Source organism: Nyctereutes procyonoides, unplaced genomic scaffold (assembly GCF_905146905.1).
Source record: "Nyctereutes procyonoides isolate TBG_1078 unplaced genomic scaffold, NYPRO_anot_genome, whole genome shotgun sequence".
Lineage (NCBI taxonomy): Eukaryota > Metazoa > Chordata > Mammalia > Carnivora > Canidae > Nyctereutes > Nyctereutes procyonoides.
Genome location: NW_026575140.1, coordinates 25434239 through 25457680, shown reverse-complemented (window position 1 = coordinate 25457680; position 23442 = coordinate 25434239). Strand labels below are relative to the sequence as shown.

At 49.5% G+C, this 23442-nt stretch overlaps 2 protein-coding genes across 4 annotated transcripts; both read left to right on the top strand.

Moving 5' to 3' along the window:
• The first annotated feature begins 272 nt into the window (after positions 1-272).
• On the top strand, positions 273-18898 carry LOC129496858 (cadherin-1-like). The gene is made up of 13 exons (XM_055305226.1): positions 273-444; positions 2226-2344; positions 7485-7586; positions 7664-7807; positions 7915-8070; positions 9280-9422; positions 11322-11499; positions 12172-12300; positions 14899-15081; positions 16784-17025; positions 17226-17362; positions 18141-18256; positions 18749-18898. Exons 1-13 carry the CDS (start codon positions 273-275, stop codon positions 18896-18898), a joined length of 1971 nt encoding a protein of 656 aa, XP_055161201.1.
• A 1440-nt stretch (positions 18899-20338) lies between these two features.
• Positions 20339-23416, top strand: LOC129497665 (5-hydroxyisourate hydrolase-like). 3 transcript variants are annotated; one of them, XM_055306693.1, is made up of 4 exons: positions 20339-20411; positions 21143-21282; positions 22540-22675; positions 23150-23416. In XM_055306693.1, exons 2-4 carry the CDS (start codon positions 21152-21154, stop codon positions 23234-23236), a joined length of 354 nt encoding a protein of 117 aa, XP_055162668.1. In that variant the 5' UTR covers positions 20339-20411; positions 21143-21151; the 3' UTR covers positions 23237-23416. The 3 variants fall into 3 exon arrangements, with proteins under 3 accessions (XP_055162668.1, XP_055162667.1, XP_055162669.1); XM_055306692.1 differs by lacking the exon at positions 20339-20411 and adding an exon at positions 20418-20690; XM_055306694.1 differs by lacking the exon at positions 20339-20411 and adding an exon at positions 20709-20811.
• The last annotated feature ends 26 nt before the right edge of the window (positions 23417-23442 follow it).

Below are 23442 nucleotides of genomic sequence, written 5' to 3'. Positions count from 1 at the left end.
TGGGAAGTCTGGAATTGGGATTTGGAAAATGGTTAACCAGGCAACCTTGGAAAGCATTCTAGGCAGGCTGAGGGCAGTAAGCAGAATGCAGAGATAGGAATTCATGATACTATGAGGGAGGCTTAAGTGTGAACAGACCATTCCCTGAGGAGCGGTGGGGGGAGTGGGCAGCATCACAGCATGGAAGCCTTCAGCATCAGAGGTGGATCTGACAGGTAGTGGGAACTTATCTCCTGTGGTCCTCTTTCCCAGGTATGTGAACTGTGCCGGGGATGACGAGGAGCAGAACTAGTGGCCTTTCAATATCACAGGCAGATATTCTACCGAACCTGCCGGGTCATCAGGCCAGCTGCGAACTGCTGGTCTGGTACGGGGACGAGTACGGCCAGGAGCCGGGCATCAAGTGGGGAAGCAAGTGGAAAAGCGAGCTCACAGCAGGGAAAGGTGGGCAGCACTGGCTCTTCAGAACCGAAAGAAAAGGAAAAATTCTCCTTGGCAATGTCCACAGTCCAGCTCTTAAATAGAGTAAAATCCTGTCTAATGTCAGTACAATTGCAATTCAGATGCTCCAGAAATAAGGCTTCATTTCTTATACACTGGACTCTTAGGAACAATTTTTAAATTTTTAATTTTTGTTCTGATTTCTTAAGTACTTCATACACAAAATATATAACAAATATGCTGATTTAAAAAAACACCACCTTAGAGGCAAAAACCAAGTTTTCAAGCACCTACCAGCTCTCTCACCAAGGCAGTTTCTTCTGCCCTTTTAGCTCTTTCTTCTTAATTTGCTCAGTATTTCTAAATGATATGTGTATGTTGGTTTGTATTCACTCATAATTCAGTTAGCTGTCATGTGAGATCCTACTCTGTGCCAGATAGCCATCCAGAAGCTGGAGATACAGATTGAACGAGATTTTCAGAATTACTGCCCTTCAGCAGCTGATGACTGAATGAATGAGGGAAACATATACATATGCATATGTGTACATAACATCACACAGTAATTAGTGCTTTGAAAATAAAAATTATCCTGGGAAAGTGTCTGGGGACCAGTGGCAGAGGGGAGGGGTGCGACAGAGTTTGGACAGGTTAGGGCTCTTTCAGGAGATAACATGTGGGATGTGCAAACACCTGTGAGCAAAGGATTCCAAGCAGAGGGGGCCCACTAGGACAGCTGCTCTGAGGCACAAGAGAGGTGGAGTGTGTGGTATGTGGCTGAGCACCCACTTGGATGGAGGAAGCATAGAGGGGAAGAGTGGAGGCCAGGTAGATACACAGATGCCCTAGAGCGTATGGTCCACGCCCACGCACTGGGGATTTTCTGGAATGACATGGAACAACTGTGCAGTTTTCAACTGGAGAGTGACATGTTCTCTGTTTTTAGATGATGCTCTGGTTAATTTTGGAGAAAGACTGTAGTAGGGAATCCCCTCCGAGATTACTTCATCTTTAAATGAGAGGAGATGGTGGGTTGGCAGAGGATGGCAGTCAGGGGTGTGATATATATCCCCGTAATTGGTTGGGGAAATATTTTGAAACAGGACTTCCTATTGTATTTGAAATGGGCTAAGAATGAATGAAATAAATACAGTATTAAGGGTATGTTTTTACATTATGATCTGTGGAAATCTGTGGAAAACTAAAAGAGAAGCAATTTATGATCTAACTGGGGCAGCAGAAGCCAGGGCCCTTTAGTCCATGAGACCTGAACTACTCTGTCTCATCTAACCTAAATTCCACTTTCTGATAGAGATCCAGACACATATTGGTCCCCAATTAACTATATCTTTTTAAATGGGGAGATTCAAGTTCATATTTACTCACACATTCCATCTTAAGTCATCAAGAGAGTTGTTGCCTCTCAAAGGAATAAAATCACTGCAGACACTTTCACAGAGTCATATGACTTAGAAGGTACTTGTTTGTGGGGAAAGGTCACTCTACTTCCATCTATATAAGGAGAGAAGCTGCCTCTGATGCTACTTGAAGGTACCTAGTCTGGGCAATACATAGAAAAGGCTCTTGATATAGGCTTTCTGGATTTAGTAAGGAGATGTAGTAAGTAAAAATTGAATGAAAAAGTGAAAGAACACCTGGCAGCGGACAGAACTTGCATTGTCTACACAATGAAAATGAGTACTAGAGTGGCCTTACCAGGAAAATAAGCATACAACATAGGCAGTCTTGTCAACATCTACCTGACCAAAAAATTCCTCTTTCAGCAGAACCTAACCCAGAGATACATCCATGTCCATCCTGCTCTCTGGCCTTCTTCAGTCAGAAATTCCTCAGCCAGCATTTGGAACACAATCACCCTTCTCAGATCCTCCCACGAATATCTGTAAGAGAACATTTCCTACCAAAAGATGCATGCCCAGGTTGTCAGAATCAGCAGCAGCAGCAACATTCTGATCCACAGTGCTGGAATGACAGAGCTAAAGGTCAAGAGGGCAAAGAAAGGTTCAAACCTTTGCCTAAAAGTATAAGGCAGAGAAGAATTTCAAGGGCCTTTTCCACCCCGTGCAAAGGACAAACAACGTGTGAGGGAATAGTGAAGGAAGAGCCCAGCGCAGGCTCACAGAAACTGAATCCAGAGGACACAGGCAAATTATTCAAGGGGGTAGGAATGACAAGAATTATAAGAGTCAAATATAGAGGCTGTGGGCGAGGCTTCAATGATAGGTCACATCTCAGCAGACATCAGAGGACACACACGGGAGAGAACCCTTATGTTTGCAGGGAGTGTGGGCGAGGCTTTACACACAGAACAAATTTTATCATACATCAGAGAACACACACAGGGAGAAGCCCTATGTTTGCAGGGAATGTGGACGAGGCTTTACAAAGAGGTCAACTCTCAGCACACACCAGAGGACACACTTAGAGCTTCGTCAATAAATTGCATCTCGGGGTGCCTGGGTGGCTCAGTGGTTGAGCGTCTGCCTTCAGCTCAGGTCGTGATCCTGGGGTCCCGGGATTGAGTCCCACATTGGGCTCCCTGCATGGAGCCTGCTTCTCCCTTTGCCTGTGTCTCTGCCTCTCTCTGTGTGTGTCTCTCATGAATAAATAAATAAAATCTTTAAAAAAATAAAAGAAATAAATTGCATCTCAGCTACTGGAGAACAAATGTAGCCACTGCACACTCCACCTCAGCTCTGAGGGAGGTTAGAGGAAGCCTACTGAGTGCATACACTCCCAAAGAATATAATCAGAGTACATATAACTGGTTAAAGAAATCCTCTACTTTCAGGACAAGAGATCAAGTATACAAACAGGGAAAGATTCCCTAAGTTCTCTGGGGATATGGACACCAATCCCCTCCATGGTTTTTTGGCCTCTTGTTCTAATAAATTTTGTGTTCATATCAATCTGAAGTCCACATCACATACTTCATTCCCCGCTTATCACTGAAAGCAGAAGGGTCCAGCAGGGCCAGAGAATTCATACTCTTAGCCCAGGTCTCCACAGGAAAACTCAAGCCCTAGAAAGGTGTAAGTCAGGAGTGAATCTGGGTAGAGCACTGAAGAATCAAATTCTGGGCTAAGGAGAGAAATCTAGGATTTGACACACTCTCATCAGGGTCTCATCTTGGTCTCATGGTAAGTGTGGTGTTTTCCCCTAAGAGACCCCTGCCCTCTGCTGCCACCCTCCTCCCTGAGCTTCTCCTGGTTCCTCTCCTAGCTCCCACCCACCTCTGTAGCTTCAGAAATGAACACGGGGGTGGAGAGAGCACGTGTGCATATGTGTGTATATATGTGTACTGTGTGTGTGCACCTCTGTGTGCCTGGCTCATTCTAGGGCAGCTCCTCTCTCCCACTCCTTGCTTTCCCATCAGGGTTGGCATCTCAAGGTGCACAGCATATGGGCTCCATATCAGACTATAGGGGGTTTAAGTCTCAGCTGTGCCCTCACCAGTTGTGTGACAGGGCAAGATGCTCAACCTCTGCCAGCCTATTTTATAATCTGGAGAATGGGAATGCTAACCCCAGCCTTTGGTTTGATGTTCAAAGTTGAGTAAGCATGGGCAGAATCTGGCACAGAGATGATGAGAATACAAGTCCCCCCTCTTTGTTGTTCTCTCGTGTGCAACTTTCAACACCCCTCTCTTTAAGGGCTTTAGTGCTGCCCAAGGGGAGGACAAAGAGAGGGTAGGGGCCAGAGAGCCAGATTCAGAGACTGGACAGGCACCACTCTTTTCTCTGCAGACTCAGCTAGCCCTGAGAAGGAGGTGTGAGGTCAGGCATGCAAAGTGGGTGGGTCCATCTCCCTCCAGGCCGCTGCCCTTCCCATGAGCCCAAGGAAGGCAGTACTGACAATAACCTGTGAAATGAGAACCTCGGCCCCCCTTGCTGAGAACAGACTCTGTTCAGCATCTGTAGGAACTGGACGTACCATCGGCGAGTCTGAGCCTCCTCACTGTCCCACCCACATAGAGCGTTCACAAAGCCCACAGCTCAGCTCGTGCCTGGACCCTCTAAGGCTTAATGCACAGCCGTGGCTATCCTGAAACTCTTGGCTATTTTATCTTTAAACTTATGTACAATAAGTGAAGTCTGAAAGGACAATGGAGCAGGGAAGATACGCACAACATCAATCATTCCTGGCCACCCATCCACAAATAAAATCCACAGTGCCTCCAGAAGCACAGAATTCCCATGGACACAGCAGGTAGCAAGACTAGAAGTGAACACTAAGTAAGCATGTTACCTCCACTACTGGGCAGGTAACATGAGGCTGCTGACAGCTTTTCTTAGAACCAGAACTCACTTCCAATACAGAAAGGAGGCAATGGTGTTCCAGGAAGTACAATGAATGAGGGCCGCTACCACATTCACTCGTGCAGGAGCTCCACATCCACACACCCCATCCCCCTGCTTCTGAGGGAAGCATATCTCAGTCTAGTTCCTGCTAGAATGGCTTCGTGAGGCTGAATTCTGAACCTCAACTCCTAGGAGATACCAAAAGGAGAGTGGCCCATGTGAGGGGCACCCAAACCCCATGACCTGGAACACTGATCCTTCTGTCCCTCCCCCCATACCAGGCTTGTAAAGAATCTCTATGTCAGCAATGTGGATTTCAATAATAAATATTCATTACCATTTTCTCTGGTCCCATATGCTTTTGTAAAGGAAGGTGCGTATTGGTGTCTTTCTTTCCCTATGGGAAGAAGAGAGGGGATGATTCTCTTCCCTATACAGCATCAGGCTGAGAAATCACCTGAACCCTCAGTGTTCTGTGACTTAAGCATGAACCATCGCAGAGGACAGGGTTAGGGGTCATGCTGGCAGAGAAGCTCACAACTGTAATATAGTGGAAGGAGAACCCATAAACTTCCAGGTGATTCCTGCCTCCATTTCCTCCCAGAACTGACCTGGAACTCCCCCTGGGAGGTTTACCAATTCAAGATGAGGAGACACCTGTCTGTTCCTTCTTCCTCCCCTTCAGCAACAAACCCCATTCCCAGTGTGGCCACCAGCCTACAAGAGGGCTCCCCCACCCCACCCAATCCACCTGTGTGAAGTCCCACCTTCATAGAACAGGGCTGACCTGTGCTGTGAAAATGCCAGTGAATGATACCTACAGTGACTTCACCCTGTCCTCACTATCTCACATGTTCCCAGGTCACAGCATGCAAGGGAGCTAGCCAGGTGTTTATATCAGCTGCTAGCAGTCATTATCCTCCTTTCGAAGAGGAGGCTCAGAGGAATACCTCACATTGGCTGGTTTCCGAGTCTCTGTACCCTGGTAGACATCTGAGAAGCCCTTAGCTGAGGCCACCGCCCTATTCCTGTAACACATGGCAGATCTTTGCACCTGTTGTCTTCCCAGCACCTGCCCCACCACCACACACACACACTGTGGTTGCCATGGACAATCGATAGTCCCTGGGCAGTGGGACATCAGGGGCTGAGACAACCAGGCAGTTTGGCCAGCGATCCCCATCACACACCACTCTGTGACTGCAGGGGCCACCACAGCTATACTATGGCTGGTCCCACCTGCTTTCTGCTCTTCTTGTCTGCCACCCAGGTAAGAACACTGAGGGCTTGCTTGAGGACCATTGCTGGACGGGTGAGGCTGTCACTCACCAGGACGGTTAACAAAGAACCTAGAACAGCAAGGCCCCTTCCACAGAGAGGGTGGGGACAAGTCTAACCAGGGCCCAAGCAGCACATAAGGGTAAACTTATACGAAATTGACCAAATTTGTCTTTGACCCTCGGACTCTCCCTTGTCTGGCTGCACGCAGGTCTGGCCCCAGTCCTATTAGCCGAGCCAGTATCTGAATCAGCCTCTGAGAACCCTTGAGGAGGAATGTCACCCACAGATGCTGTTTCAAAGACCAAACTGCTTGGGGCACCTGCTGTCTCAGTCAGTTAAGCATCCAATTCTTGATCTCAGCTCAGGTCTTGATCTCAGGGTTGGGAGTTCAAGTGCCACATTGGGCCCCATACTGGGTGTGGAGCACACTTGAAAAAAAACGAGGGGATACCTGGATGGCTCAGCGGTTTGGCACCTGCCTTCGGCCCAGGGTGTGATCCTGGAGTCCTGGGATCGAGAGTCCCATGTCGGGCTCCCTGCATGAAGCCTGCTTCTCCCTCTGCCTGCATCTCTGCCCCTCTCTCTCTGTGTCTCTCATGAATAAATAAATAAAATCTTCAAAAAAAAAAAGATCAAACTGCTCAAAATTTACTAAAGAATTTTTAAAATACATTTTAATTTAAGAGGCTCTTAATCTCATAACCTAGAGAAAAATCCTATAACATTCTGATATATGTACTTTAATATCTTAATTTGCAAGCTCTCCTACTTAACAGCAATAACTTATTGGGTTTTTCCTGATAATATGCAGTTGTCATGGTTTTAAAAATTAAGAAAACACATAAAATAAGAACCACCCAGTATAATAATTCCATTATTCAGAGGGAACATCTGTTGATCACACGCAACTGTGCACACACACTTGGACACCTGCACATTTTTCTCTTACAAACACTCCTGAGCCCTTATCTTCCTTTCTCACCTGTTTCTTTCCCTGCACAAACTATCTTGAGCACTTTTCTTGCAGTTTTCCCTGTTACATCATAACCAGGATTGGGCTGTGGTTGAACCAACCCCCTGTCGTTGTACATGAAAGGTGTCTCCAAAAAGAGGTTTTATACCAGATTTTGGCCTAGTTTTGGTAGATTAAAACATGCACTACATTCAGGGCTTAAGAAAGTTCTCTGATCTCCTGGGTTTAGGGAGAAGATGTTCACTCCATCTCACCCCTCCCATGATATCACAGAGCACCCCCTCTCAGCCTTCCCCTCAGGGGAAGGTGTTGGGAAACCCTGAAGGCCATGGTGGAGGTGGAGGCCTTTGTTCTTCTGGGCAGCATAGGAGAACAAGACACTGAGTGCCGACACACAGGCTGGACCCCAAGCATTGTCCCAAAGCCTGTCCCCTGTGCTTTTAACCTCCTTCTCATTGATTTTGCAGCTTTTTGCCCAGAGGATGCCTTTCAGTGAGGGGGCTCCCAAGACACCTCAAAAGCTGGGGTTGGGGGTGAAAGATCAGCATGGCAATGAGACCCTCCAGCAGGTCAGTGTGGTGTTTATAAGAGCCAGCTTCCCTGAAGTTAGGTCTGTGCTATGGTCCCTCACTTCCTGTCCTTCTAGGGTGCTCACGCTGGATACCAGATGGAAGTGCTAACCTTCCCTCATGCCCGCTTCGGTCTCAAGAGGCAAAAGAGAGACTGGGTTGTCCCTCCCATCTCCATCCCAGAGAATGAAAGAGGGCCATTCCCAAAGATGGTGGCTCAGGTATTGCAAAGGGAGGACTCTGGTTTCATCCTAGAGTTCCCTACGGAGAGGGACTTACACTTGACTGGGGTCCTTCTTGGGTTGTTCTGCTTCTGTATTGCCTTCAGGTCAAATCTAACAAGAACAAGGAAATCCAGGTTTTCTACAGCATCACTGGCACAGGCGCTGATGAACCTCCTTATGGCGTGTTTATCATGGACAGAGAAACAGGATGGCTGAAAGTGACGAAGCCCCTGGACAGAGAAAAAAAATCCCACTATGTTGTGAGTGTCTTGTATGTGGCTTCGGGGGAGTGGGGGGTTCCCATCAGGGCAGCCATCTGATTTTCTAAATATTTCAGACAACCATCTAACTTTTGGAGTTACTCGTGAAGCATTTTTTGAACATTCCAGGTGTTATATTCCAGGTGTCACACTTGACAGTTAAGTGGGAAAGGTTATATTCCACGTGTCACACTTGACAGTTAAGAGGGAAAGGTAGGCAGAGGTGGGTACAGATCTGGGATTTACCACTTAAGAACTAGCTGTGCACTTGTGGACAAGTTCCAAGACTTTTTGGGGTGAGGGTTCCATGAGATGCAAGCTTCTGCGCTCAGAGAAGACAGCAAGCAGCACTGCAGGGAGATGTAGGCTGTTGTTATGGTTTCTGCCACTACTGTTAGCTACAAAGACGCATCACGAAGACTCCCGCTCTAGAGGGGAGAAAGACAGGACCTGTGCGGCAAAGACCAAGGTGCAGCAGGGAGACAGAAAGTAGACTCTAGATTGGAATATTCTAGATAATCTCTAAATGTTAAGAGTGTAGGACCCAGAGTCATACAACCTTTGGTAGAGCCCAGCTCTGACACTTCTTTACTCTATGTCCATGGATATGGTCATGACACCCTCAGCCTCCCTTTGCTGTTGGATTAATGTATGTGAAGCATTTTGAATGATATCAAGCTCTGGCTAAGTTCTTGATGTATGTTAGCTGAGCATCCTTTAAATATAATTCTCTGGGGTGTTTTGTCCAGAAGACTCTCCACCACACCCCTCTGAGGGAAATGGAGGCCCAAATAAAGCCTCAGTTTGTTCTCCTCCCGAGGACACTGCCTTCCTTCAGAGCTGGCCCACCTCTCCTACCCGGTAAGGGAGAAGGGGCTCAGACTGCAGAAACCAAGCCGTCAGTCCCACCCAGCTGCATGGGAGGCAATGTGCCCAGCGGAGGCACTTTCTATGGAGAAGGGAGTGAGTAGGATGACAGCTAGCACTCTGCCCTGAGCATCACATCAGAGAAACCTGAGGTGACACAGACACAATCTTTAGTGACATGACCAAGGTTGAGGTCAGTGCTGCTTTCTCAGACTCCTAGGCACTGAAGTGTGAGATTAAGGTAGGAAGTGGGCTCTCACTGTAATGAGCTTTCTGTGGGACAGCTACCCACTGGCTAGGGTGGCCCCCACAGGCCCCTGCTGTACTTTTATTGCTTTTCAGCTTTTCCTTCATGCTGTGTCTTCAACTGGGAATGCTGTGGAGGATACATTGGAGATTGTGATCACAGTGACAGACCAGAATGACAACAGACCCGAATTCACCCAGGCAGTCTTTGAGGGGTCTGTGATGGAAAGAGCCCATCCAGATGAATTAGAACAATACAGGGTTTTAGTGAGACATGCCAGTAAATTCAGGGAAAATATAAAGAATTTGGGAAACTGAAGTATAAACACTAGAGGAGATGAACATCCTGAGTTCCAGTGAACAGAAGAGTTCCACTTGGAGATGAAAAGGGAAAGATTGTAAAGACTGGGTTGAGGGGTGGGCAATGTTCAAGCATCAGAGACTCCCTCGGGCTTACTCAAGAGAGTTTGGATTAAGGAGGGCTACAGGTGGAAAGGACCCCACAAAGGAGGTCCAACAAGGTCCTTCTGGGCCCAAGAAGTGCAGGGATCATGGGTCTACCACTGTCCAGGTAACGCCCACCGGTTGCCTCACTTCTGTATCTATATCCTGTCTGCATTGCTGGTTTCTGCATCTCTATAACTGGTGCCCAGACAGACCCTCCTCCATATTGTGGCCATTCTCATTTCATAGCTTCCTCTACACCTCCTTTCTGCTTTAGCTTCCATTTCTCCCTGATGGATTCCCTACAAATTTCCCAATTCATGCTCTTGCAAACAAGAACCTGACTGATTATTCTTGATTCAGGGGACACTCCGTTTTCAATTGGCTCTTACTTACACATTGAATGGTTATTGGACTTCCAGGCATGACATTAAACTTGTGGAATCCCATGATAGTATCATAGGCAACACTGATAGGCCCACATGTCCCTGGCTTCTAACTTGACATTTTGGGAATGGATGTTGAGGTCCTCATTCTCTGGAACTGAAGATAAATGAAACAAAAAATCACAGGGTATTTCATATGAAAGGACATTGTGATGGATTCTTTCTTCTCCTTCCTGGCCGGCCGCTAGCAGCCACTAATGCTTTATTCCTCATTCTTTTTTATCTTCATGCTGCCTTTGGCCCTACAACAAACCAGGGCTCACCAGCCAGTGCCAGTTGTACTCTGATCACCCACATGAGGTACACATGTTTCAGGTTATCTCGGTAGACCAAACTCCAGAGGCTGCACTGTCCCCACCCACCTTTGCCCAGCACTTCTCTCCATCTAGCTTGTGTGCTTGGCTCCAGTCCTGTCTGGTCTCTGTCGACAGGACTCCCCTGACAATGGCAGGGGACCAAGAAGGACAGAGAGGCCTAAGAACCATCAAACAGCTAGACAGATGAGATATAAAACAGCCACTTCACCCTCCCCTTGAGCACCTGCAGATCTCAGCATCCATGTTCATGAGGGACAAGGACCCCACAATGACAGTCATGTCAAAAGATCCCCAAAAGAGAAGAGAGAGAGAAAAAGAGAGAGAGAGGCAAACCAAGAAACAGATTCTTCACTATAGAGAATACACTGCTGGTCACCAGAAGGGAGGTTGTGTGTGGGGGTGGGGGAGGCGTGGATGGAGGAAACAGGTGATGGGGATGAAGGAGGGCAGATGTCCTGATAAGCGCCAGGTGATGTGTGGAAGCATTGCATTATTATATTGTACACTTGAAACTAATATTACACTGTATGTTAACCAACTGGAATTTAAATAAAAACTTTTTTAAAAAATTGGAAAAGATGCCCTGGGGCGCCTGGCTGGCCCAGGAGCTTGTGACTCTCAGTCTCAGGGTCGTGGGGTGGAGCCCCACACTGAGCGTAGTGCTTACTTAAATAATAAATAAATTTTTAAAAACAAAAATAATAAATACAACTTTTTTAAAGATGCCCTGAAGATTTCTGGAAAAAGTAAACAAATCATCTAGAAATTATTATAATTTGCTGAATTATTTGAACTAGAACTTATATCATTTGATAAGTATAGTGATAGACTAAAAAAGGAACATATTTAATTTTAGATTTTGATATTAATTTGTATTGCCCTGCCAGTTGTTAGCTCTGAGATTAACAGCTCTTGTCCCCTTTGTCCTTGTAGGAACATCCGTGCTACAAATCACCGCAACAGATGTGGATGACCACGAGAACACCTACAATGCAGCCATTGTTTACACCATCCTCAGCCAAGATCCCTTGGTACCTTACTCCAACATGTTCGCTATCAACCGGCAAACAGGAGTCATCTCTGTGCTCAATCCTGGGCTGGACCAACAGGTCAGGGAGTAGCAGGAGCCAGCAGGTGTGGCAGTTACATGTAAATTAGTCTCAGCCGGTTAAGGCACAGGCACCAGCCAATCAATGCAGGTTCCTAACCAATCAGAACAGACACCTGACCAATCAGAAGAGGCATCTACTACAGATAGGGTCTTGCTGGTGCAGGCAGGCTGTTGGAGCCCTGGGCATAGTAAACCCTAAGGTATCACTGGGGTTAATTACAAATGTGATCCTCTCAAGACCCCTCATATAACGAGCAAAATGAAATGACTCTGTTTCCCACAAATTTAGACCACATTCTCTGGTGGAAACAGAAGAGTACTAACATCACACCCTCCATAACTGTTCCACACATAAATGAAGGGGTCCCAGGACCCCCTGGCCTAGTGCTGAGACTGGGAATATATATTGATCAGATCCCAATCCAGGAAACTCTCCTCCTGGGTCTGATTGGGAGGGGATGGTCTGATTTATCCAAAGTCTGTTTCTTTGAATGGTGACCCAAGTCTCCCCTTGAGTGCCTGACAGGACCCTTGCCCCTGAAAGCCGGTCATTTACTGGAGGGGTTTGCTGCCTCTGGCGTTCCACATTTACTCTCTGAGTGCCACTGGGTGGATGAGCCAAACCTACATCTATAATCCTCAGTGCTGACTGCTACACGCCTGTCTCCAGAGTGCTCCTGCATACACCCTGACAGTCCAAGCTGCTGACCTCCAAGGTGAAGGCTTAAGTTGCAGAGCAAAGGCCGTGATCACAGTCACCCAGAGCAACCCTAACCCTCCCATCTTCAGCCCCACTTCGGTAAGTCCAGGAAAACCTGGTGTATGTCTCATGACCTTTGTACAGTGATCTGTGTGTTACTGTGTTGGGCAGTAGTATCATGATTCAGATCTCAGTCTGACTGCATTTTAGAACCTTCTGGACATCTTTGGGTCACACTGACCAACTCTCCCTGTCTCGGGGCACAGACACCCCTCTCTGGGCCTGTGGTGACTGGAATAGGCAGATGAGTGTGGAAGGTGGAGTCCATGACACAGACAAGATGTGGTTGTCCTGAGGGCAGGGAAGGGGCTCCATCTCTGGTCCCATCCCTCAGCTGCCCCCCCACCCCAGCTCCAGCCTTTCTGCTTCCTCACCGGTCCTTCAACATGCCAGTCCCATCCCTGTTTCAGCATCTCTCTCTCTTTCTTGGAGAAGACTATACTCAAGCCCATTGCCTGTAACCCCCCAGCACAGCACACCGTATTTCTTTCTCAGCTCATATCACCATCTGAAAATGTTGGATTTGTTTAGGTGTTAGGACTGTCCCTACCCCTTGTCACTTTGTGTCCCGTCAGTGCACCTGGTGAGACTCTGTCAATATTTCCTCAATAAAGAAAGGTCCCAAGTGCCTTTATGTTTTCTCAGTCGAGGCAACAATTGGAATGGGCTCAAAGTCTCCGAGTTCCAACCACAAATCCCCATCACAATAGCCTGGGAGGACTCTCAAGATGGGCTGTGGCACTCTTCCTGTGATGAGTCTATCTCCGATGCCTCAGTGGGGCCCCAATGGGCAGTCCCACATGCGCCTCCTCAGCACCTCAGGGCAAGGCAAGAACCTCCCAGCTCTCAGTGCTCAGCAGCTAGACCAGTAACTTCTCGCTGGGACACAGGTATCTGTAGCTGTCCAGGGCTGCCAACAGACCAAGAACAACTGTCAATTCCAAGTTACTGAGCTGTTTGTGTGCCTCACAGCTTCCCTGCATGATCTCAGCCTCATGAAATAGGCATGCTATCATCTACATGAACAGAAAAATCAACAAGAATGGTTTAGCACCATGACTGGTTTACTGCTCCCTGTAACACCATCCAGACACAGAAGGCCCGAGCTGCTGGGCAGACCAGTGGCAACACTGCGACACAGCTTCCTTCTTTTTGCCTCGTCTTCTTTAGTGTGTGTCTTCTGTCCTCATGGTGGCTGAGCTGCTTTCTCTCAGGGGAAATAGGCCAGAGCCCTGGCATGAAGTCCAGGGATGTGCTCAAGGCAGTGGCCCTTGGAACCAAGTTCCAAGCGTCCCCTTTTCAGTCCTGGGACTGTGACCTTAGTCTTTCTGTGCCCTTCTCCAAAATCGATGGTGACAGTAGCACCTGCCTCCAGAGCTGCCAAGCAGATTAATATCACCTGAGAGTGATACAGATCGGACAGCCTAGTGAAATGGAGAAGTCATCTGACCTCCCTGTGTTTATCTTCTATGAAGGGAGGGCAGTAATTCTGTCTTCTGAGGGTGTGTGAGGACCACAGTAAGTAATGTACAGTGCTCACAGGAATTCATAGGCAGGAATTTGAACCCAGACCAGTCTGATCTCAGCATACTGTCTCCACTCTGGGAGATAGACCCTAAAAATAATTGAGAAAATTGTTTGAACTCAGAAGGTTGCTATTGCTTGACCTGCTACAATTAGGAAGTCCATCCTTCTCTGTCACTTGTTCCCAAGAAGAAATGCCAGGATAGGGGCTCCTGGGTGAGACATCCACCTTCAGCTCAGGTCATGATCCTGGGGTCCTGGGATCGAGCCCCACATCAGACTCTCTGCTCCATGGGGAACCTACTTCTCCTTCTCCTTCTGCCACTCCCCCAGCTTGTCTGTCTGTCTGTCTGTCTCTAATAAATAAATCTTTAAAAGAAAGAAAGAAAGGCCAGGATACAAAGAGACAGAGGACGGCAGAGGTCCACATACCTGTAATCCCTAAACTGAAATGGAGAGGCAGTTGTAGGTGTTCCCATATCATCCAAATAGTCCTCCTGAGTGATAAAGCCAGCATCACTCCCAAAGTGACTAGAGCTGGAGTCAGGGTCTAGCCTGGCAGGTGCTCCAGCATAGCAATTCTGACAGTCACATGGGACAGACTTAAGACACAGACACTTGCTCCCTATGGAGACTGAATCAGAAGGGACAGGAGGGGCAAGGGACAGGTTTGAAGAGCCACTCCAGGTCTGACTTCTTGCTCAGTTCCTGGGCCTGCCAGGCTGACGGCTACAGTTATCTACTGACAGGGGCTGCAACCTGAGAATAGAGCCCGGGGTAGATGCACTTGGTCAACAGGGACACATTCTCCTCAGCTGATACACACCTGGGACTGAAGCTGCGGGAGCTTGGGAGACATGGTGTCAGCTTTCCAGCCCCTTGCCTACAGGGTGAAAACACTGAGCTGTTGGAAGCCCCACTGCCTCCATGTACATCCAGGGCCTTTGCAGGTGCTCAGCTTAGATTCACATATACCCACTTTAAGAAAAAGACTGCCCGCCGTGGCCCATCTTGCTTAAGAATAGTGGAGTCTGTGAGGCTGGCACAGGCTGTTTGTTTCCCAAGTCCCCACACAGAACATCAGGAATGAGTGCCCGTGTCCTTCTCTTGCAGTACACGGGCCAGGTGTTTGAGAACAAGGTGGATGCAGGGATAGTGAGGCTGTACGTGAAAGATGCTGACGCTGCTGGCTCCCCAGCATGGAAGGCAGTGTTCTCCATCCTCAATGACAGAGGTGGCCTCTTTACTATCACCACGGACCCTGAGACCAATGACGGCCTTTTGAAAACAGCCAAGGTGGGTATGAGCTCTGAGGAGATGGCTGCCATGATCTATTAGTCCTGGGACAGGACAGAAGCAGACACCACACTCTTAACACCAAGATGGCAGCTTCCCAGTGACGACTTTCTGCTGCGATGATGGTCCTCTCTAGTCCTTATGTCAAAACGGTCACATCATCACCCTAGAGCTCAGAAGCTCTGCCTGTTTTCTCCCAGAAAAACACTAATCTGGGATGTTTCCATAGGGCTAAACTGGGACAGGTGTCTTCATTTGGATTCCCCTCAAATTGGGAGGGGCCCTGAGGGGGAAGGGGGGACAGGAAGGAGGGAGAGAAAAGGGGTCTTAAGAACAGACAGAAAAAAAAATAAAAATAAATAAAAAAAAAAAGGACAGGCTCAGGCTCTCGAGTCTTTCTGAGCAATGCCTTGGAATCGTCTTGCCTGAGACATTTGTCTGCCCTCCCTTATGCTGGAAGCTGTTGCTTTACCCCTAGAGGCAGGAAACCAGGTCCCCAAAGCCATAGTCTTCAGAGTGGGTAGAGGGCCTGGAGCCATCTGCTCCCCATTCCCCAGAAAACGGAAGATGAGCTATCAAAAAGAGAGAGGAAAACAAGAAAAGAGGGGTGGGGGCCCCTGGGTGGCTCCACCAGTGAAGCACCTGCCTTCGGCTCAGGTCATGATCCCAGGGTCCTGGGATCAAGTCCTATGTTGGGAATCCCAGCTCAGCAGGGAGTTTGCTTCTCCCCGCTTCTGCCCCTTCCCCTGCTTGTGCGCATGCGCTCTCTCTCTCTCTCTGTCTCTCTCTTTCTCTGTTGCTGTGTGTGTCTCTCTCTCTCAAATAAATAAAATCTTTAAAAAGAAGAAGATGACAACAGGGAGGGAAGGAGTTGTGGGGGAAGAGGACAGTCCCAGGAACCTCTGCTGGGCTGGGAGGATTTTTTTCTCAAGAGGCTGGGGAGGGAGCAGGCACTTATTGCTCTTTGTACAAATGTGGTCTTTTGGCCTCAAAATATGGAGACACTTGGAATAGGCATGGAGAAGGCCAAAGGGAGCATCTAGACAAGTGTGCAGACAGAAGGGTATGCCCCAGAACATTTACCTACCAACCTGCATCAAATCTGAGAATGTGCTAGGGGGCGAACTGACTCCTGGGAATAACCACATGCCTTGCTGGGGCTGAGGCCTAAGTCAGAGGGATCCAATTTCAGCTGACTTCTGGGCCAGCCACCTGGGGACCCTGTTCAGGGCACACCACTGCCTCACAGGTCCGAGGATAAGAAAACAGAGCTAACACACAGTCTCAGTAAGTACCACAGGCTGTCTATACACTAACACTCAGTTTTTCACACCAACTCCATCAGGGAAGCGCTGTAATTATGGACATTTGATGGTGAGTAAACCGAGGGCCAGAGAAGCAAAGTCACCAGCTTGTGCTGCACAGCTAATGGCAGAGCCAAGATCTTAACCACAGTCCACCTCTTTACTGCTATGCAAAGTGTGAAGTATCTGAGAGCCAGCTCAGCAGAGAGCACAGAGTACTCTCTACCAGGCCACTTCCGCCCTGCCATACCAAGCTATGACCTTCCCTCAGTACCAGCAGAGGGTCACAAGCCAGGGCCTGCGCTCTATTGTAGACCAGCAAAAGGGAGGCCTGCTGTGCTAAGTCCCCAAAAGCTATGTGCCTGACTCCCTTGACTCCCCTTTGCTGTGTTCTTCAGGGCTTGGATTTTGAGACCACGCAGCAATACACGCTTTATGTGACAGTGGTGAATGAGGTGCCCTTGGCATCTCTTTCCACATCCACAGCCACAGTCACTGTGGACGTGGTTGACGTGAATGAGGCTCCTGTCTTTGTACCCCCGACAAAGATGGTGGAAATGCCCAAGGATGTTGGTGTGGGCCAGGAAATCACATCGTACAGGGCCCAGGACCCAGACAGCTTTCAGTCTCAGAAAATCAGGTAGGACCAGAGGTGTGATTTGGCCTGCTTCCCCCAGACCTGCCCAAGACCCCCAGGGCAGAAATCCAGCCATGTGCCTGGAGTGCCAGCCAGAGGAAATACTTAAATTTGTCAGCACCCAGTTACTCATTATGCCCTGGGAGGGTGGTTGGGGGATACATGGCCCGAGCCCGATGAGAATGAGGGTGTATCCCTTTCAGGTACCAGATATGGGACGACCCAAGCCATCGGTTGGACATCAACTCAGAAACAGGTGTCATTTCCACTCGAGCCAGTCTGCAAATGGAGGACATGAAAACCCAAACATTTTCAGCTGTTGTCATAGCAGCAGACAATGGTAGGGGCTTGGATGTTTCATCTGTGGGCCACATCCCTCCATTGATGTGATGCTCTGATGCAAGTTATGCTCCATGTTGTGGCTTAGCTGTGTGTACATTATCTCAACACATCTTTACCAGAAACTAAAGAGGAGGGGCTGTATTATCTTACCTGTTTCATTCTTGAAAATGTAGACTTGAGGAGACTAAATGATTGGACCAGCATCTCAGGGGGTGAGGAATGGCTTGAGTGAGGCTGAATCACACAGGGGTCCAGCCTGGATGCTCTGTTCCAGCAAAGGTGACCAGGGGCACAGTACCATCTGCACTGAGAAGAGTAACAGGCTCTGCCCCCAGATCCTCTAAGGGACAGGGTGCACCCTACAGTGCCATCTCACATGCTCATACCTCATACCTACACAGGCATGCTCACATCCACACAGCACAATACACAAGCTCAGACATGCACATTCACATGCATTGTCACATGCATACACATAGTTTCAGGTTACATTGCCTGTGACCCCCAGCACCTGGCAGGCTGTACCCATAAATGGTGGTGCTAGACCCAGGCCTGAGGACCCAGTGAATACTCAGGGCTCTTTGAAGAAGCTCTGTTTGGAGTCAGATAAATGGTAAGATCAAGTAGACTCTTTTCAGGCTGGATCAGTGAGCCAATGAGAAATGGGGCTCTGGGGCTCTGGGGGGACAGCAGACGACAAGAGACTTAAGTTAGAGGACATGCGGCAGCTCACACATTTGTAGGGTCTGATCTTCTCTGTCTCATTCCTTCCTTAGGCCAGCCTCCTGCCACGGGCACCGGGACCCTGCTCCTCACTTTCTCTCACATAGACTGCCCAGGAGTAGACTCACACTGCCTTGACATCTGCCAGAGGGGACCAGAGTCTCAGGCTGTAAGTTTGGGTCACCAGGATCTTTCACCAAACACTTTGCCCTTTACAGAAATGACCTCCCAGGTGGGTGTCCAGCCTTGTCACAGCAAACAGCAAGTTACTGTATATAGCAATTCAGATTGTGCACTGACTTGATAAGTTACACCTCACAGTGTTTTTTAAAAAAAAATTTTTTAATTTATTTAATATTTATTTATTTATTTATTTATTTATTTATTTATTTATTTATTTATGATAGTCACACACACACAGAGAGAGAGAGAGAGAGAGAGAGAGAGGCAGAGACACAGGCAGAGGGAGAAGCAGGCTCCATGCACTGGGAGCCCGACGTGGAACTCGATCCCGGGTCTCCAGGATCGCGCCCTGGGCCAAAGGCAGGCGCTAAACCACTGCACCACCCAGGGATCCCCAAAAACACTGTTTTTTAAAAACACAAATTTTTTTTATCACTTTCAAGTGTTTTCATATTTTATTATAACTTTGAATCCAAAGATGGACCATTTGAATATTTATTATGACAATTTTCTGGTAGATATGGGTCTTGAAGAAGAAGCACCTTATTCTAATTTGCCTATAGATGCCAAAAGAGACCTTGTCATCTTCTCATTAGAGAAGTTTCCAGAGTATGCAATGTCCCAATGATAATCCTGGCTCTCAGAGAGGGCTGAGTGCCAGAAGGCCAGGCATGGGCTGAAGGTCTCAAGTCTCTTGTGAAAAGGGCAGGGATCCTAAGCACTGCAGTTCTGTCTGGGTGGATGCAGGATGGGGAAGTAGGCCCCAGAGAGGCCCTGCTCTCCCACTCTCTCCCAGCCACGAAGTTCTCTCCTGGGGCAGAGTGTCAGGTCTCTAGAAAGGGAGTAAGAGGGTAACAACTAACCGTATTCAGAACTGCTCATCCCAGAGATGGTCACTGGTATAAGTCTTCTGTGTATCATACTAGAAAATATCCTACTACAGAGCCTCTCTGGGCCTCTTCTATAAAATGGGGATAATACTACCTACATCATGAGATTATTGTGAGGATGAAGAGAGTGACTCTTTTTAATGTAGTTGAAGCTACATTCACAGCATCAAGCTATAGATGCCTCCACCTTGCTACATCCTGTTTAATGCCTCGCCACTACTCCCACTCAAGGAGTGTTCATTTTACACACAATTGGGCTTCATTCTTTTAATGGACTGCAGAACGTGCTGGTCTGTAACAGTGGCCATTTATTTAATTGTCGCCAGTGGAGACAGTGGTTATTTCTCGTCTATTGTACCCATGGGTGTTTGAAAAAACAGGTGGGACCATCTGTTTCGGATTATCTCCTATAAACATAATACCAGCCAAACATCATATGTGTTTAAATCTCAAAGTTATTTCTTAATTACCTCCAAAGTAGGTGTAACCAGCACACTCCCAACCTTTGCTAGGAGCGTCTCCTTCCCCACCTTGGAAGGGGCTGCTTCTTAAACTATACATGCCCCATGCTCACTATCCAGCAATTAGAAAATGCATGCACTTTGATGGGAAGAAAAAAGTTCTCATATCCAGAGCAACACAACCAGTCAACCAACACGATGGTGTAGACCTTTCCAGATTTTAAATATAAGAGTGTCCTTATTTTAATTTATGCTACCTAAAATGTTTTATATGTATATAATTGTAATACTCAGCTGTTACTTTTCTCATTACTGCATAGCCCAGCCCTAACCTGTAGTGTGTAGAGCCTCCTTAGGGGTGGAGGGCTAGAGGGGAGTAAGACCACGGGCAGGTAGTGCAACAAGAGCGACAGCTCGGGAAGCTTCGCTTCATCTGAACCTCGGGAGTCATTACTGCTGCGACTTTACAGAAGAGGAAACTGAGGCACCATCATGTGATCTCTCGGGGCAGTTAGTACCGGAAAATCTATCTGCCCCCTCTGAGGGGCTTCCATCAAAATTCTTAGTGTCCCAGGGAAGGGGGAAAAAAAACAAAAAAACAAAAACAAAAACAAAAAAGAAAAACAACAACAACAGAAAAACCCCAGTAGTTCCGGGGGAGAGTCCAGCTGGCGCGCGCGCCCCACCTCCCGCTCCGCCCCCAGCCCTGCGCCCCGCCCCGAGCCCCAGCTCCCGCAGGTGCGCTCCACTACCCTTCCGGCCCTGGGAGGAGCCTCTGCAGCCCCCGCAGGTCTGTGCACCCCTGTCGCCCCACCCGAGCCCTGCAGCGCAGCCCCTGGGACACCCTGGTGGACCCCGAGGTGGACCTGCCCTCCCCGCCTGAAGGACGCGCCCCCCTACCTGGTCTGGTCCGACACGTGGCTCTTAGGCCCTGGGAGAGGCCAGGGTCAGGACGAGGGCGGGCTCGGGGAGGTGCCTGCGCCCCAGGACCACCTCCCACTCTGGCAGGATGAGCTCCGGGGCCGCCCCGAGACTGCGGGCGCTCCAGCGACACCTGGGCTCCTCGCAGGTAGGGGGCCGGCATGCACACTGCGCCCCTGGCTCCTCGGCAGCGGCCAGGGGGCTAAGGTCCCAGGTGACCCGTGAGCCAGGGGACAGAGAGCTGGACTCCGGGAGGATGAGGAGACTGGGTCTGGACCGGCCGGAGGGGGAGGCCTCCGGGCGGAGATGCTCTGCAGGGCTGGGTGCAGGGGAGGGCGCTCTGGTAGAGGTTAGTGTGGCGGGGTGGGGGACTGGCCAGCGTTGTCTCAACTGTTTTTCAGTGTGTTCACCCCACAGCCTCACGTGGCTGACTCAGCAATTCCTAGCCCCCACCTCATCCCCACCCCCACCCTCCAGGGTCCCGCAGCACTGTGAACTCTATACTCCAGGGCTGTTTACTCTAGGGCTGCTGTCTCCAAGCCAATGTGGACATAAGGCTGGGCCCCACGCACTCATTCCTGTCCCTCTCTTGCGGCTCAGGGCGGAGGCATGGAGCAAATCAGCAGCCCACTGACCACACATGTGCTGGACACTGCCTCAGGGCTTCCAGCTCAGGGCCTCTTCCTCCGTCTGTCCAGGCTCGAGGACCATGGCCAGCAGTGGACAGAGCTGAAGAAAAGGTAAGCTTGAAGTCTGGGGTGGGACAGGAGTCCTGAGCACCTCTCCCCAGTCAGGAGACAAGGAGAAGACCCAGCCAGCCAGTGAGTGTGGACCCTGAGGGCAGACGGCAGTGCTGACCACTGCCTGGGGCCGTGGACAGCTTCACACCCCCAGTACCTCTCACTGAGAGCAGGGTTGGCTAAGGCCTAAGGCCTAATCTAAAGACCTCATTGTCACTGTGATTAACAGGCAGTTTACTTCTGTTCTTATTCTCACTACAGCCTGTGGGCAGGTGCCATAATTATCCCTTTTACAGATGGGGAGACTGAGGCAGCAAGAAGCAAATAAAAGCTGGGATCCCACGCCTCACCTGGCAGTGCTGGGCCCCTGAGCAGGCCCTGGGCCCTGGCCCCAGGCTCAGGCTCTGCTGATGCAAGCCAAGCGCCCCGGCCACCGCCCCCCACCCCCGCTGGTGCTTGGGCTGCCTGTGAGCCTCTTGAAGGAGGCAGGCTCCCTCTAGTGTTGGGAATGGGCCGCTGGGCCACAAAGGTTCAGGGCCTGAGGACATGGAACTCATCCGCCCCGCCCCCCCATCCTTCACAGAAGCTGGGCCTCTGGGTCACATGGGAGTGGCTCGCTCTGGAGGGTAGTAGAGACCCATTCCTAACCCCATACACTGTGTGGGTCCCTGCTGCTCCTTCCAGTCACAGGACAGAACCTTGAAAGTACAGCTGGTGAGAGAGCTCTCCAGAGGTGACTGGGGACTGATCAGTGAGCCAAGGGACAGGCCCTCAGAGCCCTCCATGCAGACACTTGGTGCAGTGGAAACAGGCCACCGTGCAGATGGTGGTTTGGGTACAGTTACTGATCCAGAAAGCCACACACAATAGATTAAGTGAAAAGTACAAGTTATCAAATAGTATGAACAGTATAATCCATTTTAGAGTATTTCCCTAACTATAAATAAGCAGTTATGTATAGAGAAAATCTGGGAGAAATATGCCAATGTAAAAGGATTGTTGCTCATAAAATAGGGGAGGATTTTTTTTTTTTTTTTTTTTTTTTTAGTTTTCTACTCCTATATATTGGGAGTTCTGTCTAAAAAGTCAGTGCAGTGGTATCCCTGAGATGCTTCAGGAGCCCAGGCCCTAGATGGTCCTGCTAGGGGGCTTTCCCAGTGACTCAGGCTGTGGGGGGGTCTGAGGCCACTGGCCATGCAGACCCTGGGGGGCCAGGCAGAGGCAACTTCTCACTCCCCATCCCTCAATGCTCCCCAGCTACACCGACTCAGATGGCCGCTGCCCAGGGCTCCTGCCTCCAGGCCCGATGAAGCCAGGCACCTACAAGCTGTCCTTTGACACCGAGGGCTACTGGAAGAAGAGAGGGCAGGAGAGCTTCTACCCATATGTGGAGGTGAGGGCCAGGGGTGGGCCAGAGGGGTGGAGGCCCATGATTCACCCAGGTTCCTACAGTGGTCAGGCTAGTCCTACCCCTCCCACCTCTCCCAGGGCAGTGGCAGACGATGAGTTCATCTGCTTTGAGCTCCCAGAGGAAAGGTGTCCAGGGACTTTACCACAACACAACCATTCCTGGGTGAGGTGGGGGGCGGGGCCAAAAGTGACTCAGCCCCTGTGGACAGAGGCAGTCACCTGGCCCCATCCAGGGTGGATCCTTTGGGTTCCTTAAGCTGAGGGCTCTCTGGGCAGGGTTCAGCCCCATCCACAGCCCTGGCCAGGTTTCCAGCTCCACCCAGCTCCAGCTGGCCCTTGGGGCTCCTGCCCTGCTTATTAATTCCTCCCCCCTGCCCACAGTCTGGGCTACATACAGGCAGTGTACTACATACAGGCAGGCCCCTCACTCTCTTCTGGTGCCTTCTCTGCTTCTCAGGTTGTTTTTACCATCGCCGAGACACACAGGTTCCACGTGCCTCTGCTGCTGAGCCCATGGTCCTACACCACGTATCGAGGGAGCTAGTGGCTAAGCCATCGCCTCTGGCTAACTGCTGGCCTGTGAGCATCAGTTCCATCCCCATGGCTCACTGAGGCACCCACGCAGAGGGCACCAGGTCACACTCTCTGTGGGAGACTCTGGTTCCCCCATCTCCAGTACAGCTGAATCTCAGGCATCAATAAAGTCAGTGCTGGCATCTGTAAAGCTGCTTCGATGCCTGGCCTCTGCTA

Bases quoted from the DNA above. Each gene is read 5' to 3' on its own strand.
- LOC129497665 (XM_055306692.1), top strand. From the start codon at position 20,631: ATGAGCTCCGGGGCCGCCCCGAGACTGCGGGCGCTCCAGCGACACCTG. The intron at 20,691-21,142 runs GTAGGGGGCCGG...CTTGCGGCTCAG, and splicing joins GACACCTGGGCTCCTCGCAG to GGCGGAGGCATGGAGCAAAT. The intron at 22,676-23,149 runs GTGAGGGCCAGG...TCTGCTTCTCAG, and splicing joins GCTTCTACCCATATGTGGAG to GTTGTTTTTACCATCGCCGA.
- LOC129496858 (XM_055305226.1), top strand. From the start codon at position 273: ATGACGAGGAGCAGAACTAGTGGCCTTTCAATATCACAGGCAGATATT. The intron at 445-2,225 runs GTGGGCAGCACT...TTCCTCTTTCAG, and splicing joins CGAGCTCACAGCAGGGAAAG to CAGAACCTAACCCAGAGATA. The intron at 2,345-7,484 runs GTAAGAGAACAT...TTGATTTTGCAG, and splicing joins AGATCCTCCCACGAATATCT to CTTTTTGCCCAGAGGATGCC.